The sequence below is a fragment of the Nematostella vectensis genome, chromosome 5 (genome assembly GCF_932526225.1).
Source record: "Nematostella vectensis chromosome 5, jaNemVect1.1, whole genome shotgun sequence".
NCBI classification, from domain to species: domain Eukaryota; kingdom Metazoa; phylum Cnidaria; class Anthozoa; order Actiniaria; family Edwardsiidae; genus Nematostella; species Nematostella vectensis.
In genome coordinates, this window is record NC_064038.1 from 11,656,437 (window position 1) to 11,675,983 (window position 19,547).

The 19,547-nt window shown below is 40.3% G+C and overlaps 2 protein-coding genes and 1 long non-coding RNA gene across 7 annotated transcripts; 2 read left to right on the plus strand and 1 right to left on the minus strand.

The window, feature by feature from the left end:
* Positions 1-365: 365 nt before the first annotated feature.
* LOC116601416 lies at positions 366-14,442 on the minus strand. 3 transcript variants are annotated; one of them, XR_007308019.1, is made up of 7 exons: positions 14,302-14,442; positions 13,991-14,155; positions 10,938-11,251; positions 8,131-8,297; positions 7,149-7,222; positions 6,955-7,051; positions 366-1,023 (listed from the first exon to the last, which is right to left on the minus strand). It is a non-coding gene; the product is annotated as an uncharacterized LOC116601416 (long non-coding RNA). The 3 variants fall into 3 exon arrangements; XR_004290012.2 differs by lacking the exon at positions 366-1,023 and having other exon boundaries at positions 6,886-7,051; XR_004290014.2 differs by lacking the exon at positions 366-1,023 and having other exon boundaries at positions 6,886-7,051; positions 13,779-14,155.
* Positions 8,169-13,468, plus strand: LOC5517643. 2 transcript variants are annotated; one of them, XM_048727357.1, is made up of 5 exons: positions 8,169-8,308; positions 10,080-10,229; positions 10,730-10,825; positions 11,551-11,648; positions 11,838-13,468. In XM_048727357.1, exons 1-5 carry the CDS (start codon positions 8,248-8,250, stop codon positions 12,087-12,089), a joined length of 657 nt encoding a protein of 218 aa, XP_048583314.1. In that variant the 5' UTR covers positions 8,169-8,247; the 3' UTR covers positions 12,090-13,468. The 2 variants fall into 2 exon arrangements, with proteins under 2 accessions (XP_048583314.1, XP_048583315.1); XM_048727358.1 differs by having other exon boundaries at positions 8,297-9,025.
* Positions 14,042-18,917, plus strand: LOC5517644 (trichohyalin). Of its 2 annotated transcripts, XM_032362179.1 has the most exons (8): positions 14,042-14,182; positions 14,329-14,433; positions 14,590-14,742; positions 15,394-15,648; positions 16,469-16,702; positions 17,966-18,211; positions 18,323-18,423; positions 18,739-18,917. In XM_032362179.1, exons 1-8 carry the CDS (start codon positions 14,081-14,083, stop codon positions 18,833-18,835), a joined length of 1,293 nt encoding a protein of 430 aa, XP_032218070.1. In that variant the 5' UTR covers positions 14,042-14,080; the 3' UTR covers positions 18,836-18,917. The 2 variants fall into 2 exon arrangements, with proteins under 2 accessions (XP_032218070.1, XP_032218071.1); XM_032362180.2 differs by lacking the exons at positions 14,042-14,182; positions 14,329-14,433; positions 14,590-14,742 and adding an exon at positions 14,749-14,834.
* Positions 18,918-19,547: the final 630 nt, after the last annotated feature.

A 19,547-nucleotide genomic window follows, 5' to 3' on the forward strand; every position in this document is an offset into this window, starting at 1 on the left:
GTAGCCTTGTCACTTGCTATAGATTCCTGTGCATCACTTCACCCAGAGGCAGCCTTGTCGCTTGCTATAGATTCCCGTGCCTCACTTCACCCAGGATAGCCTTGTCGCTTGCTATAGATTCCCGTGCCTCACTTCACCCAGGATAGCCTTGTCGCTTGCTATAGATTTCCGTGTATCACTTCACCCAGAGGTAGCCTTGTCGCTTGCTATAGATTCCTGTGCCTCACTTCACCCAGAGGTAGCCTTGCCGCTTTCTATAGATTCCCGTGCCTCACTTCACCCAGAGGTAGCCTTGCCGCTTGCTATAGATTCCCGTGTATTACTCCACCCAGAGGTAGCCTTGTCGCTTGCTATAGATTCCCGTGCATCACTTCACCCAGAGGTAGCCATGTCGCTTGCTATAGATTCCCGTGTATTACTCCACCCAGAGGTAGCCTTGTCGCTTGCTATAGATTCCCGTGCATCACTTCACCCAGAGGTAGCCATGTCGCTTGCTACATATTCCTTGCATCACTTCACCCAGAGGTAGCCTTGCAGCTTGCTATAGATTCCCTTGTATCACTTCACACAGAGGTAGCCATATAGCTTGCTATAGATTCCCGTGTATCACTTCACTCAGAGGTAGCCTTGGCGCTTGCTATAGATTCCCGTGCATCACTAAACCCAGGATAGCCTTGTCGCTTTCTATAGATTCCCGTGCCTCACTCCACGCAAAGGTAGCCTTGTCGCTTGCTATAGATTCCCGTGCCTCACTCCACCCAGAGGCAGCCTTGCCGCTTGCTATAGATTCCCGTGCCTCACTCCACCCAGAGGTAGCCTTGTCGCTTGCTATAGATTCCCGTGCCTCACTCCACCCAGAGGTAGCCTTGTCGCTTGCTATATATTTCCGTGCCTCACTTTACCCAGAAGTAACCATGTCGCTTGCTACATATTCCGTGCATCACTTCACCCTGAGGTAGCCTTGTCGCTTGTCAAAGATTCCTGTGTGCCATCCGTACTTGAAGGCATACAACATGCGCTTATCTGCAACAAACAGGAAAGGTTGATGGGTATAGGGACACAGTTAAAGGTGTTGCTTTTGATGTCATGTACTGGCAACAGTGTCATGTGTGTCAGGTGTTGTCTAAGGTGTTGTATGGACAGAGAAAAAAAATGGCATGAAATTTTCCAATTCTCAATATATAAGCTCAAGATTCCGCATACAAGGAGTTCCTCTGACCAAAAGCTTAATTCAAAATTTTAAAGATATTTAGATGTAAGTTATGAAATTTAGATATAAGCGAACAAAGTTGGCTTAATTTTTGATCAGAGCCCAACTTCTCCCTAAAAACGAGAATTCATAATTTAAACATTTGAAAATTGCACTTCAAGCCTTATATCTCGAAGACGAATCCATTAGAAATAAAAAATAAACATTGTCCCACGGGATAATTTATCTCGAGTAAGGTTTAATTATAATTTCACTAGATAAGCTTGACAGGTTGATGGCGACAGCGGGGAATATCCGGATATCATTTTCACATGATGCACGTGGTTTGGCCCCTATAAGAATCTTTGTGAACCCGGGGTGCGGCCTTCTCCTCAGAGATAACGAACGATACAGACGTGCAGAGTAGCCATCTCAAAAGAAATTTCCCTCCGCCTCCCCATCAGCCTGCCTTCATGTCTGAAAATTTATGTTATATTAAGATAAAAACTTGCTCGGGATAAAATACTTTTTGATATGTTGGTTTTCATAACATAAGGAACCTCTATGTAAAAATTCAAGCTTACCAAACTTAACCAGACATTATTTTTGGAAAACTTGTCATTTTTTTGTTCTGTCTGTTGTATGTCGGCTAAGGTGTCATGTGTTGCCTAAGGTGTCACGTGTTGCCTAAGGTGTCACGTGTTGCCTAAGGTATCACGTGTTGCCTAAGGTATCACGTGTTGCCTAAGGTATCACGTGTTGCCTAAGGTATCACGTGTTGCCTAAGGTGTCAGGTGTTGCCTAAGGTGTCACGTGTTGCCTAAGGTGTCACGTGTCGGCTAAGGTGTCATGTGTTGCCTAAGGTGTCACGTGTTGCCTAAGGTGTCACGTGTTGCCTAAGGTGTCACGTGTTGCCTAAGGTGTCATGTGTTGCCTAAGGTGTCACGTGTTGCCTAAGGTATCACGTGTTGCCTAAGGTATCACGTGTTGCCTAAGGTATCACGTGTTGCCTAAGGTATCACGTGTTGCCTAAGGTGTCAGGTGTTGCCTAAGGTGTCACGTGTTGCCTAAGGTGTCACGTGTCGGCTAAGGTGTCATGTGTTGCCTAAGGTGTCACGTGTTGCCTAAGGTGTCATGTTTTGCCTAAGGTGTCACGTGTTGCCTAAGGTGTCACGTGTCGGCTAAGGTGTCATGTGTTGCCTAAGGTGTCACGTGTTGCCTAAGGTATCACGTGTTGCCTAAGGTATCACGTGTTGCCTAAGGTATCACGTGTTGCCTAAGGTATCATGTGTTGCCTAAGGTGTCATGTGTTGCCTAAGGTGTCACGTGTTGCCTAAGGTGTCACGTGTTGCCTAAGGTGTCATGTGTTGCCTAAGTGTCACGTTTTGCCTAAAAGGAGTCACGTGTTGCCTAAGGTGTCACGCGTTGCCTAAGGTGTCAGATGTTGTCTAAGGTGTCGTATGTCGGCTAAGGTGTCACGTGTTGCCTAAGGTGTCAGGTGTTGTCTAAGTTGTCGTATGTCGGCTAAGGTGTCATGTGTTGCCTAAGGTGCGACGTATTGTTTATGTGGTAATGTGGTGCTTGTTTCTAAGGTGTTATATGGTGTCTTAGCTGTCATGTGTCGACTAAGGTGTGTCATGTTGCGCCTAAGGTGTCGTTTGTTTCCTATGGTGTCATGCGGTACTTGTTGCCTAAGGTATCACGTGTTGCCTAAGGTATCACGTGTTGCCTAAGGTGTCACGTGTTGCCTAAGGTGTCATGTATTGCCTAAGGTGTCATGTGTTGCCTAAGGTGTCACGTGTTGCCTAAGGTGCGATGTATTGTTTATGTGGTAATGTGATGCTTGTTTCTAAGGTTTCGTATGGTGTCTTAGATGTCATGTGGTGTCTTAGATGTCACGTGTTGCCTAAGGTATCACGTGTTGCCTAAGGTGTCATGTGTTGCCTAAGGTGTCACGTGTTGCCTAAGGTATCACGTGTTCCCTAATGTCTCATGTGTTGCCTAAGGTGTCACGTGTTGCCTAAGGTGCGATGTATTGTTAATGTTGTAATGCGGTGCTTTTTTCCTAAGATGTCATGTGGTGTCTAAGGTATCACGTGTCCCCTAATGTGTCATGTGTTGCCTAAGGTGTCACGTGTTGCCTATGGTGCCATGCGGTGCTTGTCGCCTTAGGGGTCGCATTTGCTTATGTTGTACGTGCCTCTAGCCCAATGTGCCTCGTGTTTTCATTTTAAATTTTTTAACCTTTTTTTTCAATGTTAATTTGGCCTTTAAGATAAAAATGAGAAAATTTAACCAAATTTTTAGAATATCAAATAATCCTTCGCTTAAAACACTCTTTACTCTGTAGTGTATTAGAAAACATAAAGTTTTTTTATATATCTTCTATCATTATGATCAAAACATTTTTTGAAGCTGGTTAGGTGGTTCACAGCATGTGACCAATAAAAATGCACGGTTTCAAATTACAATAATCCACAGAATATTATTAATATATTATTTGTTATCCTTGTTATCTAAGCTTTCCAAAAATGTATAGTTTGCTATACTTTGAATAAATAATTAAAAAGTTATAAGCCCACAAGTACAACATATCCTCAATGACTAAAGTTTAGGTTAACTGATAATGTATGAAATGGTTTCTGAGAGGTGGTTATCTCAAGAACTTCAAGTTTAGCTTGATATATCTAATTTACTTGTGAATATGTCCGTCAAATACTAGAGCTAAGTATACGAAAAAATTTAGATAGTAGAGGAATCCAGTAATTACGAATCCATAAGAATTAATAATAGCTATCCACAACTAACCGCTTTGAAAGCCTCCCACTAACTTGTACCCCTGGTCGAGGCTAGTGCAAGGACTTGTCAATAAGCTCTAAAAAGCTCGCCATGTAGCTTTATTTTGCTTGGAAGTGTCACTATGCAGCAAAGCAAAGTGAACACAATGACAAACTCTAAACGATGGCGGGATAGCCTGCTTGCAGGCGGTACTCGGTGTTCACGGAAAACCCGATCAGTTCGGCAATCGGGCGCCATCTTGTATTTTAAGCCGCGTGGTTCCTGGAAGAGAGAAGAGTTTTTCCCTCTTCTCTCTCTTTTCCCAGCTACCCTGCGTCCGTTTTTGCGCTCGCCCCCAGGAACCACGCGGCTTAAAATACAAGATGGCGCCCGATCACCGACGGAGAGGGTTTTCCGCAATAATAACATCGAGTACAGCCTGCAAGCAGGCTAATGGCGCGAAGAAATCAAAGGCCTACAGGAGTATCGCATGACTGGGTAAATAAGATGTTATGCGATGAGACCGTAACGGAATATGTCAGTAATAGATGCCAGTGATACATATATTTATCGATAACTCGTGTTTAATTTTTGTTTTGTATGTTGCTGAAGACCTTGTAATTCAGCCGTCGGCTGTGACAAGGCTTAACCCTATTCAGACTGGGGGGAGGGAAAATTGCTAAAATTTCTGAACCATAGCAGCCTAAGAGGCTGAAAATTGGTCTGAGGACGTTTTGATGTCATTGTCATGTCGAGGACACGCTCCATGTTACCATGGCAACCGTATTTTTCACACAGGTGTCCCAAAAACTAAAAAGTAGTGAATTCTTGATATTTTGGTGCCGTTTCTCAGATTTAAATGCCTCTTTTGACTTCATAAGTTTGTTTAGGTGACAAGTTTCACAACAGCGCTAGAATTGTTTTACCTCCGATATTTTGGGGGGAGGGGTGGGTCAATTTTTCTCTCTCAAAGCGGTTGTTAAAATGTCACTATATTTATAAGATTGCACTTGCAGTAAATACTTTTTTCTATAATAAATCCAGATTTTTTTCTTTTGCAAAAATCATAAGAATCCAAGATGGCGGATCAGATGGCGGACCCAAGATGGCGGAAATTCTTACAAAAAAATTGATTATAAGCGTTTTTATGGTCTTTTTGCACTGTAAAGACTTAATAAGGTTGATTTTGACATATCTGAATAATGCAAAATGATTTCAACCCGATAACAGGGGCTCATAAATAGGGGCAATCATCTGTATTATATATATGTCACAGCGTTTCCTAGGATCAGGCTATTTTTAGACGCGCGCGCACGAACGGGCCCATTAGCTACTTTGACGTTGGTCGCGCGCGCGAGTGACGTGAGGCTGCACGCGCAAATTGCAGTTAGGAAGAATATATTTTTATCTATGTTTTGTTTGTTTACCAAAAGAATTGCAAGCTAGAATTCAAAGTCATAGGTAGGCTTGGATTCATATTTAAGAAGAGAGCAACTAAAATTCAAAGTACCGAAGAGAGAACATAGCTTTTTGTCTGAGACTGCGCGTGCAGTTGAGCTCAGCCAAAATGTCAACACAAAGGTTGAATCTGATTGGCTCATCCGCGCGTCTAAAAATAGCCTGACCCTAGGAAACGCCGTGACACCTATATAGTACCAGAACATGGGGAAGTTGATTGCCCCTACTTATAGGCCCCTGCCGATATCTAATAATTTAGGCAATATTTAAAAGAATAGCTAATAATCGTATTTATGACGTCATTGTGACTTCATAATTGAATCGACCACACCCAAAATAGGGCGTGGCGATTTTTTGCATGCTGGTGATAATTGTCTGTAAGTTTGATCGTCATAGCCTAAGCGGTTCATGAAATAATACGGAGGGGTGCCTTTTAGACCCCCACAGGTTACAGACAGCTCAAAAAAGCCCAGTCTGAATATAGTCCGGTCGCTTAGTGTTTCAATCTATACATAGCGGACAAAAGCACCAAACTTGGCACAAAGATAGCCAAGAGGATGCTAATTAATATTGAGACCGGTGCCCACCGGTACCACTTGAGGATTTTGTATAATAACGGAATAAAAATTAGAAGAAAAGCCTCCATCACGCTTCCTGTGGTGAAATTTAAAAGACCTTGTATTTCCAAAACTAAGGCGAAATATCTGATTCTTTTATTCTAGTAGGGGAAATATGACGCTATTTGTTAATATTTCAAGATAAAACTGTCGGCGGCTGCATTAAAACGCTTTATCTAAGAGAAAAATTTTTCGAGGCTAGACCCAATCCCCCTCACAGTTATCCAAGATGGCGGCTTATATTGGCGGCTTATATTGGCTTAAAAGCACCTCATAAAATCGCGTATTTTAGGTGAAAAAAAGGCACATACTTTATCTATCAAGGACATACAATGTAAATAACCTACTAAATATGAACTTTTGTCTTAAATTTAAATGTATTTCTTCTAAATCTGCGATTATCGCAATTATCGGGATCGGCGGACCGTTATTGTAATAAAGGGAAAAAGTCATTCTGAAATAAACTGAAAGAGACTTTTCAGAATGATGCGCGTATGCTAGCTTGTGTGCAGGGTCCGCTGGGATTTCTTTTCCAAACAGAAGATTTTTCCTTCGACGGTGCTATAAACTAGTGTACAAAAACTCTAGTGTCAACGGTACTAGCGTCAACCTTAGTAGGACACGTTTAGGCCCAAACCTGACGTAAGCCAGAATTATTCTATGTAAGTTATAAACGATAAGATGGTTTTGAGCGCCATATCCATAAACGCCAGCCACCACTGCCGATCTATATACTGGCCGCTTTGGCCCGTAACTAGCATGGGGTAGAGCGAGGCTCTCGTCTTGGAAACAATTGTGATTTAAAAAATAACATAGGGCCGTAATGGAAAGATAAACAAATGATCCAAGTTGTCATGGTATATTTTATCAACTCACAACAGGCTAATAGGGTTAATATGTTAATAAACGTACATGGCTGATCGATGATTAATTAATTTTGCCCACATTATGTCTCTTCTGCATGACGAGAGCCGCTTGGAATCAAGAGAGCATGCTCTCTTGTTGGAATCTAATAAGGAAATAACAATATAAGTAAATGACAGCATCACAAAAATAAAATTAGAAATAAGTAAGAGCTCTGTCTTATACTTGAAGCGATCTTGCACCTTGTAGAACACCGCGTCCTTGACCTTGTTATTCAAAGATTGCGGACTGTAAGCCGTCTCTACCATGAATACGCCTAAAAAGTAATAAACATTAGCCCGCTTAGTACCATGTTAGGTAAAAGGGGCTGGTATGGGGGGTAGTATGGCTTGGTGGGCCGTGGCTGAGAGTATGTGTGTGGACCTAAAAAATTAGCCCTTTTTAAAAACGTTTTACCATATCTAAAAAAAAGCCAAATTTTAACCAAACACGGTTACTTCCATACAAGGAAACTAATATATTCCTTATTGTGAAAACCAGCATAATTCTTGTCATTTTTAAGGTTGTCGTACCGCAGGTGTTACGTAAACTTTATGACTTGTAATCAAAAGAGGAAATCAGTGACTGTGACCATCTTTAGTCAATGGAGAAAGTCTATGAAAAGAAATTAAGATTCCTCGGTACCAGACCCCCATAAGGACAACGTTTTTTTCATATGATAAGATCGCTGAGGGGGGGGGGGGGGGGGGGGGGATGGGATTTATTTGTGGGTGAGGCTTGGTCGGGAGAGTTGCCCCAAATCATTTGAGTAACCCGTAGATGCGTTTCTGCGACAACTTTTGTGTAAACTTGTTAATGTCTTTTTACCGCAATTCACCCCGCTACTGATTGCTGATGCGTTACTGTATCCCATATGCATCACGCAATTTTAATACTTCCATAGACGAATTGCACAAAGAAAAGCCTCATGTGATTTTTTTGGTTGCAAACTCGCACGCGCTCAGGGTGTTTAAGAGCAAAATAACAAAACAAAAAGCGACTTATTTAGTGCTAACGAATCAGCCAAAAAATTATTTGTTTAAAAAGGCTTATTTCATTAAAAAGGTTTTATCTTTTCTTCCCTCTCCAGCGTGACAGCCTTCGCCATTTCTGGGTCGTTCTGGGATTTATTTTGGCATGGTGTCACAGGTGGTTTCTTGTTGCAAGTCGCATATTCCTTCATACCATCGGTTCCAACGATCTCGTGGATGTCTTCATCAGAGAGCTTACTGCCCGGGGTGTCAGTCTCGTTGAAGGTCACGCCGTGGCGGAGTCTGCGCAGTTGTTCTCAGCTTTCTGAAGATGATCGTTGTTAGAGGCGTTGATGGTCACCACCAGCGTCCACCCACCGCCTTAAAAGGAGGTGTTCGTAAATGCTCGTTTAAGCATCACTCTACAAATAAACACACTCCCTAAGGCGTAAGATAAAGTGGAACCTGGATTTTACTATAAACTCGATTTTCCAATGACATTCTTTTTTTCCCGCAGGAAATACAGTGAAATGGTTAAGAAATTACCTCGATTTTACGATATCGAATACAACGATATTCTCGTTTTTACGATACAAATCTGTTCTCCTGAGCGCAGTGTAATTTTAACCTCGATACAACGATAATATTACTGATTCGGTCTATCATCATAACTACTTACTAACCGAGAGTGAGGTCACGCAGTGGAAATATCAAACCTCGGCTTTGGCGTATCGACCGAGGCTTTGTGAGGTCGATGCGCCAAAGCCGAGGTTTGATATTTCCCGGTATGACCGAACGGTCGAGGTTTGTAAGTTGTTTATTATATGGCTTTATAAAATGAAACTGACAAGAAAACAAATTAACTTTCGCTTTCGCGCGAATATTCGATTAGTTTATCGATCCATTTCAAAAAGGCGGGAAAACAAGAAACACTCGCGCGCTGCCAAATCAAAAATTCAAATTAGTAAAAAGATTCAACAACAAGTAATAGGACGACTTTTGGAAGCTACAGGTTTTATCATAGGTGAAGTTGATCCAAACAATAACAAAGAAAGCTGAGTTGTCAGTCTTCACGGCATGAATGGACTGTTTAGTTCGAAAACTCCACGGTATGTAGAGAACAAACTTCTAAAGTAAAATGAAAAGGCCAATCGCTTTGTGCTGCTTTATGATTTGATGGAAATATTGCATTCACAAATAACAGGTAGTACTTATCTTAAAGAGACTTTTCTGGGTCTTAACCCCCTTGTTATTTATCCATTTGTTTGTTTATCCGATATAAATAACTTAAGCTTTGTATTTTTTGGCTATCGGTGGCGGCTCGTGATCTTATTGTTTTTCTTTGTGTCAAAATTTTCCTCTTCAATCTCTTCAGGATAATAAAACTCCGACTCAAAGTGCTCGTCCTCTCCCATTATCAACTTTAAGACCTGTTTGTTTCTTGTTTTTTTTTTTGGTGGCTTTGGTTTTTTGGTCGATTTTGTTTTAGCGAAATTCGTGCAACCGAACAAAGCAACACAAAAAAGCTCACAAAATGTCCCGCTCCGAATACGGAAAAAGACGGTCCGCTGATTAAACATTTCTGTTTCTTCTGAGTATTCGCTACTCGAATGTTTGCTGTCGCTCGTTTTGCAGTTTGAAGGTGGAAAAAAATTAAAAAAAAACAGAAGATTGTGACAAATTTTTCGTAGGGTAATACGGAATTCAGTAATAAGCTATGTGTATGTGTAGGATCGCCTTTTAATATTTCACGCTAGTGATGACTGAAATAGAAATTTAGCCTAAATCCGCTAAATAGCGCTTAATCGCTGTAAAAATTTTTTTTACGTATTTCCGGCCCTACTCTGTAATTTTATGCGGAAAATAGGTAATTTTTTTGTTAACAATTACCCCCCTCCCCCCCCCCTTGCTATTAGGTTCTGTTTCGGTTCTGTTTAGGTTCTGATTCGGTTCTTAGAAATTTAAGGTTCTAGGATCACCGCGGTTATTTTTTTGGTGAAAATTAGATAAAACCCCATCTCCAAGCCCAAGGCTTTGCAGACGTAGCTTTGTAAATGTAAATAAATTTATTCGGCATATATTTCTGTTGCCTGCACGTGAGAAACGGGATCTGTTTGGCATCTTTTTTTACCTATTAAATTTTATTTTATTACAATTTGACAGAGTTTGACTTGAGACAAATTTTAATAAAGAATGTCGCTGCTCGCTTGGGCTTCCTGTGGTATACAAACATGGCGGACAAAAACATCAAGGCCAAGCGAACTGTGGCTATGCCTGTTGATGGCAGCCAACGAAGCAAGGATGCATTCATTTGTAAGTAAACCTTGTAAGATAGCATTAGGCGATTTTCAGCGAAGAACAAACGGGTAGAGTTTGGTATACATACGCCAAATACCAACGTATCTTCCTATGTTCATATACGTAAAGTCGGGATAAAGTACAACCTGTTGCTGCTTATTTCTGCCATAGAGTAAACTATACTTATAAGTAAAAAAAAACTATCTAAAAAGCCACAGACTGGCGGGCCCTGGCTGATCTATAGAACGACACAATAAATACAATGGAAATGCAAATAAGTTTGGATGTGGCCCTGTATTCCGGAGTCTAGTTGAAAATGCTGTCAGAGTGCTTCTTTCGAGGGAGTATGGGAGTCTGGGAGTATGGGAAATTTCTATTTGTCTTCATTTTGGATCAGATATTTTGGATCAGCTGTGGCCTGCCAATCTGTGGAATTTTGGATGCATGCAACATTGTGAACACGGTCTACAGTGTTAAGATACATGCATCATGAGTTCTGATGGTTATTGTTGCAGGGTTTTGTAAGCATATCATCCAAGAAGGCGACCATGTGCTGTTGATACACGTTTGGTTTGTTCCAAGTTTTAATCATGACCGTCTTACATGGCCAGGTAATTACCCAGCTCTGGGCGCACACTAACTGGGGTTGGGGGAAAGGTGGGGAAGTGGTTGAGGGGGTATAGTTTGGCCAACTAAAAATGGTGTGGATAAATCAAAACTTACCAGAAATTTTTCAAAATAGATAGCAGATAGCCACCCAACTCACCCTTGACAGGGGACGGGAACGTTGTTTTCTAGGGTGGGACATATATTGCAAAATTAAAAAGAAATAATAATAGAAAAAAAAAACACAACAAAATAGGATAATCTCCAAGAGAGGGAGTTTCTGTTATAAGTATATCAGGCTCTTGATTGGTTTAGGCTTAGAGCATGACATCCCTAAGGGGATGTTTGAATGAGATAAAGAAAAGGATTTTTGAAGTTCAGTGCCGTAGCATCCACTGGGAAATGGGGGACATCTTCCTCTCTTAGTACACCTGAAATGTAGCAAAGGCAAATGTAAGAGAATGAGGTGTCCTCTCCCCAAGCAAGTGTAAGGATTGATTCTCCCACCCCCTTCCCCCCTCACTCCCCCTCCCCAGTAGACACGGAATTGAACGAAACATATATAAAAAAATGGTGCCAGGTCCATCCCTCAGCTAATTCAAGGATTGACTTAGTCTGGCCCGTCCCTCTACTAAACAAAAAGTCCTAGCTCTATAGCAATGTTGAAAAAAAGTATGTTTACTATTGTCTTTTTTGTGAGTTTTTTTAAAGTACTTAATTTCTGCCACAGCAATAAAGGGGCCCTATGAGGATTGGATGTATGACAAAAGAGTAGCAGAAGATTCAGTTGATGAGATGCTGGATTGGTATATTTCATGCAACAAAAACGTAAGTCTTGGGTAGGAATGCGTGCTTTATTCAACATTAACAAGACATTAAACATGATTTTGGAGTAAGATTATCCTATAGCCCGTGGATTACGCTACGTTTGGCGGAAAATTGAAGTCACGCAATCTCTGAAAATGAGAAATAAGGCCTATAACTCAATGTATATGGTACTACTTATACTACTTGCAGGTTTCTAAGAGCATTAATAAAATTCCCCTGAATCATGGCGCAGACAAGAAAACCCAATGTGAGGAGATCTGTAAAGCAGCCAAGGAACACAGTGCAGACATGATGGTTATGAGTCACAAAGGCGACACTACCAATGCCGACCCTGGTGTGCTTGGGCTTACTACTGACTACTGCGTGTGCAATGCTGGTATTCCTGTCTGTGTGCTGTATCTACCATGCAGTTTTGTACCTATCAGCAGATGTGAGAATTAAAATTGTGCTGTATCTACCAAGTCAATGAGAAAATTAGCAGAGTGTTCTTTGTCACCAAGGAAATCTGAGAATTAGTAAGTTGTACTGTGTTTGCCAAGCAAATGTGAGAATTGTTAATTTGTACTGTAACTACTACAGAAATTTGAGCTGTGTCTACCAAGAAAATGCCAAAAGTTACTGAAACTAAAAAAATGAAAAGGGGTGGATGCGAAAAATGTGCTTAATATAGTTTAGAGTAATGTTGTCTTTGTAGCCACACCCGTAGAACATATTTTGCTTTGCTCTGGACCTATAAGGGATACAAAATAAGGTCATTCTTTTTTTTGGGGGGGGGGGGGATTTAGCGATGCCAAATAAGGTCATTCCTTTGATGAGCGAATTTCGGGATACCAAATAAGGTCATTCCTTTGGGGAGCAAATGTAGGGATGCCAAATAAGGTAATTCCTTTGGGGAGCAAATTTAGGGATGCCAAATAAGTTCATTTCTTTGGGGAGCAAATTTAGGGATACCAAATAATGTCATTCCTTTTGGGAGTAAATTTAGGGATGCCAAATAAGGTCATTCCTTTGGGGAGCAAATTTAGAGATAACATATAAGGTCATTCCTTTTGGGAGCAAATTTAGGGATGCCAAATAAGGTCATTCCTTTGGGGAGCAAATTTAGGGATGCCAAATAAAGTCATTCCTTTAAGGAGGGGAATTCAGGGATACCAAATAAGGTCATTCTGTAAAAAAATTCCAAATGGCTTGGTATAACTTACAGTTATCAATTTTATTCTTTCTTCTCGCTAAACCGCAAAGAAGCAACTGAAAGACCATAATACCATACAATATTCCAGATTGAGAATATATAATCAATAGTTGGAGTAACAGTTTTTTTAAGAAAAAGTGTAAATTGTATAACACATCTGGAAAAAGATATGTAAAGTGGAATTAATTAGTTAATTAATAATTCCAGATATATGATTTGATGTTTTCTCGTAATATATTAAAACCAAAGCCCTGTCTTTCATAATTTATCTATTTTCGCGTACTGAGGTAATTGCCATAGGAAACTTGAAAAAAAAGAAGAAAATTGTTTTTGTTGGAGATGGTCGAAATGGGTGGATATATTAAAAACAATGCCCTGTCTTTCATAATAAATTTACTTCCGCGTACTAAGGTAATTGCCATAGGAAACTCGAGAAAAAAAAAGAAAATTGTTTTATTGTTTAAGAAGGTCGAAATGGGTATATATATTAAAAACAATGCCCTGTCTTTCATAATAAATATACTTCCGCGTACTGAGGTAGTTGCCATAGGAAACTCAAGAAAAAGGAAGAAAATTGTTTTATAGTTTGAGATGGTCGAAATGGCTAGAATACTGAGGGGGCTAAAAAGGAGAACTTTGAAATTATTTTTCTAAATGCGGTTTTACTAGCAGAAGGCGCCATCAAGCCTACCCTGGGTACCAGAGGCTCCAAGCTTCGCGGCGAAAACGTTTTCTCAAATCGCTGTCGCCGCGAAGCTCGGAGCCTCTGGTACCCAGGGTATATCAAGCCTAGTAGTAATTAGTATCGGAGTAACAGGTAAAACTACAAAAGGCATACCTGAGCTTTAAATAAAGGATTCCAAAAAAAATTTATAGCCTTTTGTTTTGATATTACTAGTTGTCCGTTTGCCCATAGACACCGCAGCCCATAGACTTACCCTGTAGATGGTCCATCGCACGGAACTATGGCTGCCACCACAATCGGGATTTATATTTATATCCAATTTGTCTATTTGGGGGTACGTCTCGGGCCTCGTCCCCGTTTACGTATGACCCCATTGGGCATCTATAGGGATTGTTTCAAGCGCGCAACACTAAGCCCAAGCGCTCCCGCGCTCTAAGTAAATCACAGGCGCGCGCTTACTGATACCTTCTCAAGCCAATCAAAGACGTCACAATTAGGATACAGTAGTCTTTGGTATTCGGCGCCAAGGCGTAGCTTACGCACACTTCTGGTAGAATGTCGGGTGAAGATAGCGACTCGGATTTCGATCCAGAGGAGATCTTGAGTCAATTACAGAACCTGCAAGAACTTCTTCATCGACAAGTGGGGAAACATAAGGTAATCATCAAGGAAAAGGGAAACTTCAACAACAACAACAACTATTTTATACAACCTTAGCAATTACATAGATGTCGAATTACAGGTCTAAAGTAAAAATGATTTAAAAAATCATTTACCCATTGCTCTTGTCCCTCCGAGAGTAGAATGTGGCCCTGCTGCAAGACACACACAGACACTGGGAGGTCAGCCCGATCGTGTTCGAGGACTGCAACTCTTTGGAGGGAGAATCCATCAAGCAAACAGTAAAAGTAAGTGTTGTAGGCAAGGGGCAGAACCTCCCTAAAGCTGCTATGCTTCCACTGCTATCATATCATCTCAACAATTGTCATTATTTCATCATAGTTGTTGTATTGTTATGTTATTCGTTGTGATACATAAAAGAGTTAAATTTCTATCTCGCGCAGCTTGTGAATAAAGCAGAGGATCATGAAAGAAAACGCCGAATGTCCATCCCCTACACGGGAATGGCGAATACTACAGATGCGGATCTCGAAGACAACTCGATTCACGTGGAGACAATGCATGAGGAGCTGCTACACTTATTTGCCATACATGATGTGAGTATCACGGTATTATCACGTGAGCAACATGTGAGTATCACATGGAGACGCTGCACGAGGAGCTGCTACACTTATTTGCCATACATGATGTGAGTATCACGGTGTGTTCACGTGGGCATCATCTGAAGGGGTCTGGATGGGGTTAAACGACTAGCGACAAACGGCTTTAAAATTAACTGACTAACTGACAAAACATGAAAAAAACTATGACTACCGACAAAAAAATATTCGCCGACTATCGACATTTTTTTAAAACCGGTATTTTTACTCTTTACTTCCATCGTCAATCTATTTAAATTCGGCCATTTCAGAATCTGCACTATGTATTTCCTGTTTCATCAACTTTTTAGTCAATTAATAATTATAATAATTAATTAATTATTAATAAGTTATTAATTATTAATCAATCCTAAACAATGTTGAATCTTGTTTATACGTGAAATCTAGTACAAAAGCGAAATCTAGTACAAAAGCTTTGATTCACCGACACTACCGACAAAGACCGATAATTCTTACCGACTACCGACAAATGATGGAAATTTTTACTGACTACCGACATCCAGACCCTGATGTGAGTATCACACGAAGACGCTGCACGAGAAAATCCTACATGAGTTTTTTATCATCACCGTTTGGTTCCCGCTTTAGGCAAAGTACCAAACTGAGTGTGAGCGCGAGCGCCAAACAGCAGAAGCCGTGAAACAAAAGATGCAAGATGAGCTGCTCATGCGCGCTTCGCGAAGACGAGCCCGCGAGGCTTTTGAGGAAGAGAGACAGAGGAAGATCAAAGAAATGGAAAATATGATGACCGGATGTGACGAGGAGAGCCTTGCTATGGCGGAGACCAATGACAAGCTGTCTGAAGTCCATCAGGATCTCAAGAGCGCATTCCAGATTATGCAGGTAAGAACAGGTTTTTCTGGTTATCAAACTTGGCCATCTACAGCAATAAGAATTCAATAGTTTTTATTTTACCTGAGCTTTGCATTTCAATTCAGGGGCGGATCCAGGAGCCCCAAAAATGGGGGGCCGAAGCAAGAGTTTCAAGAAAGGGGGAGCCGGATTCAATGTTCTTCCGTGTATTTCCTTATATATTTTTTGTTACAAATCAAAATATCTGAAAATAGGGGGGGGGGGGGGGCGCTCGGGCCTCCCCTAAATCCAAGTGACTATGATAACTCGCTAGAAATTGTACCATTAATTTTTGTCTTACACGAATGCATATGTGAAGTAGCAATGTTACGCAGATTTTGATTGCAAGCATCTAAATTACACAATAAGTCAATGAGAATTGCCCGGAGTTTCGTGTCCATTCCCTCACAGCTCCCTTCTTCAGTTAACCTGGTATATCTACTTGTGATTGTTTTCATCCAATAAAGAAATATAAAGTACTTATGTGAAGAAATCTCTGAATAACCACCTAAGAAGAAAATATACCTCATTTACCAAATTCAATAGCAAATAGCGCAATCACGCGAACAAAATGGCTGCTTCCTTGCACTTGGTATTTTGCCAGGCTGAAAGTGACTATTTTTGACTCGGCATACTGAATATTGAAGATGCCAATACAATTTATAATTATAATTTTCTGTATTTTTTAACTCATTACAAAAATCCATTCTAGAGATGAGGAACTACCTCAAACAGTCAACACAAAATGGTGTTTAATGCTTGCTCCGCCTTTAAGCAGTTCCTAAATCTATGTATTTTATTTTTGACTCAGCAAGCCAAGGAGGCGCAGGAGGACAAGGAGCGTCACGTGACTGAGGAGAGAAAAGAGCTTTTGTTGCAGGAGATCCGTAGATTTCCGAGCAAGAAAAAGCAGAAAGAGCTTCTTGAACAGGAGCGGCAGAACAGGATCAAAATGTATCGGGAACGCATCCTCACAAATAACAAATCCGACGAGACACTTGTCCAAGTACAAGAAGACCTTCTGAAGCTGTTTGGCAAAATCAAGGTAAGAGGAAAGACAATGATTTGGCATCCAGTAATCGTGGAAATGATCTAGTCAAAGTTATTATTTCTTTAGCTATGACTTTGTTGCCTGTTCCCTATTCTGACACTAATCTGGACGGATCAGTTCAGACAAATAAAATAAAAGCTATTTAAAAACTACAATATTGAGACAAACACACTGAAAAGCAAAGTAACAAACTAATGAAAAGTCGAAAAGTATTGTATTGTAACGAAAAAACAAAAAAATAGAACCTATTTGTATTTATTTACAATTTCTGTCTAGCGAGAAGTTTTATCATTAGTTATGTTTATACCCTTTTCAAATATGGTTGCATTCCATGTGTCGTAACCCGCAGTGCTTTGTAGGTATCACATAGATAAATACGCGTAAATAATAATAAAAAAACAATATTCCAGGCATAGAAAGCTCAGCTGTATTATTCTTTTTATGGGCCTGTAAGAATTTACATGGCTTTCAAAGACCAGCATTCAGCTATTTAAACTAGACCCTGAACCAATGCGGGTTACGTTACAAGTTACTCGAGTGCAACCATATGAAAAAAACGTTGTCGTTTTGAGGGACTGGTACCGAGGAATCTTAGTTTCTTTTCGGATACTTTCTCCATTGACCAAGGATGGTCACAGTCACTGTTTTTCTCTTTGATTACAATTCATAAAGTTAACGAAGCACCTGCGGTACGGCAACCTTAAAAATGACAAGAATCATGCAGTTTTTCCAAATAACGAATATATTAGTTTCCTTATATGGAAGTGACCGTGTTTGCCAAAAACGACAATTTTTGGCTAAATTTTCTTTATATGCTTATCTGAAATTGTAGTATACAAGTAGCCCGGGGGGAAGGGGGGGGGGGGGATTTTACAAAAAAAAAGAAGACGGGGATGATCGTCCTATCTCTTAGGGTATAAATTTTCGAGCAACTGCTATCCCTTAGGGGTTTGTTGAAGGATTTTTTCGATTGCGCTATCCCAATTTTTCTATTTCTTAGAGGTAAGAATTTCTCACACAACGGTCTATCCCTTCTATTCATGTTAAAACTTATTTTGCTAACGATCAGCCCCCGTCTGTTTTGAGCCGTCCCCCTTTCCCCCGGGACAAATTATCTCAATGGGGTACCCCTTTTTTAAGCAATCTTGGGACCGAGATAAGCAAAGTACATTAAAATACAATGGTGCGCGTTTATTAATGAAAGTACCACTGTATTTAGTACTCTACAACTTTAAACTTCTGAACCTGTTTTATCAGAAAGACAAGAAGTTATTGAAAGAAACCACGCATAACGAGCAAGAGGACCGTAAGGCCCTTATGCACGAGGAGCTGCTCCACAAGACCCTTAGCAAGCAGGTGTCCCAACAGGAGGCCCAAGAACGGGCCAGGAGAATCAAGGAGTCGAAAAGCGAGCTATCCCATGACGACTCACCCAAACAAAAGGCAATGGACACCCTGATTGACGTGCAAAGGCAGCTTTTGGATGTCATGTCACATGTTCAGGTAAATCTCTAGATAGGTAGGGTTGTATACGAGATGGGGATAACTGACACCTTGATCGATCATATTGATCACGTGCTGACCATGTGCTGATCACGTGTTGTTTTTTCCCAGATGACGTCAGTCAAAGAGCAAATGCACCACCTAAAGTTCATGAACGCGCGCGCCAACATGCTGCATGAAATACGCATGCGTAAATCCGACCACGATATACAGTAAGTAATTTAGGGTAAAAAAATTGAATAATATTTCTGATGCAGCATTTAGATTTTTTCTTTATTCTTAATGATGACGCAAAATATACATTAAATACTCGTTACATGATCAACTCGTGCCCTTACACGAATAACACAAACGTTTAAAGAATACAGCAGTCTATTTGCCCGAAAACTTGCCATATTTGCATAAAATGGAAGTTCGATATTTGAGTGATAATATTTGATAAGAATATATCATTTGCTTCCTTGAATTGATCGAAATGGGCGCTTTTTGTGATTCAATTGTGACCAATGCTGTCAAATCCCTTTCAGTTGTGATACACCATCCGCGGCCTCGTTCACAAGACCAGGTCGTCGACTGTCAATCATCGGAGAGCAACTACAGAACAACCAATCATCAAGCATTTAATGTGATGATATATATTTATTTGAAAGCTATGTTTCTGTAATAATAACGTGTTTACAGTAAAATTATGTATTCACTTTTTTAAGTTGTGTTTTTTTGTTGATCTATCGCGCGGGATAGAAAGGGGAAGAGGGGGAGGACAGGTGAAATGGAAGGGGAGGGACACCTCATTTTATGTATTGGATAATTAGAGACTATTTTTATCTGATTTTTTTTCTGTACGATATTATCTCGATACTCCATTTTTCGATACCCACGGCTCGTCTCCCTCTCTACCGTTTTGGACTTGTCACGCTGGGCGGCAAAACGTCCAGATGCGTCGCTTTATTTTTCTGTAATATACTTACAATTTAACATTTTTCCTCAGATAAATTCCAGTCAATACGGTTGACGTCTATTTGATTCTAAAAGAGCTTATCTATATATATATATAGATTTTTTGTTGACTCGACAAAAACGTCCGCGAAAAATTGGGGATGAAATTTTTTTTATTTTTTTTGTATATCCTGTTGTTTGCACACGCTGACAAAAAGTATCACTTCCTGTATATTTCATCAAGGAAAATTAATCCCTGTAGGTTTTTGTTTAAAATACTTTACCGCTAAGTAAAATTGAAAAATGTAAATGTGTTAACCTGTGTTACCTAAAAACAACAATAGGGAGACAAAATTACCTCAGGCTTCATGCAGTGAAGAGTACAAAATCAAAATTTAGG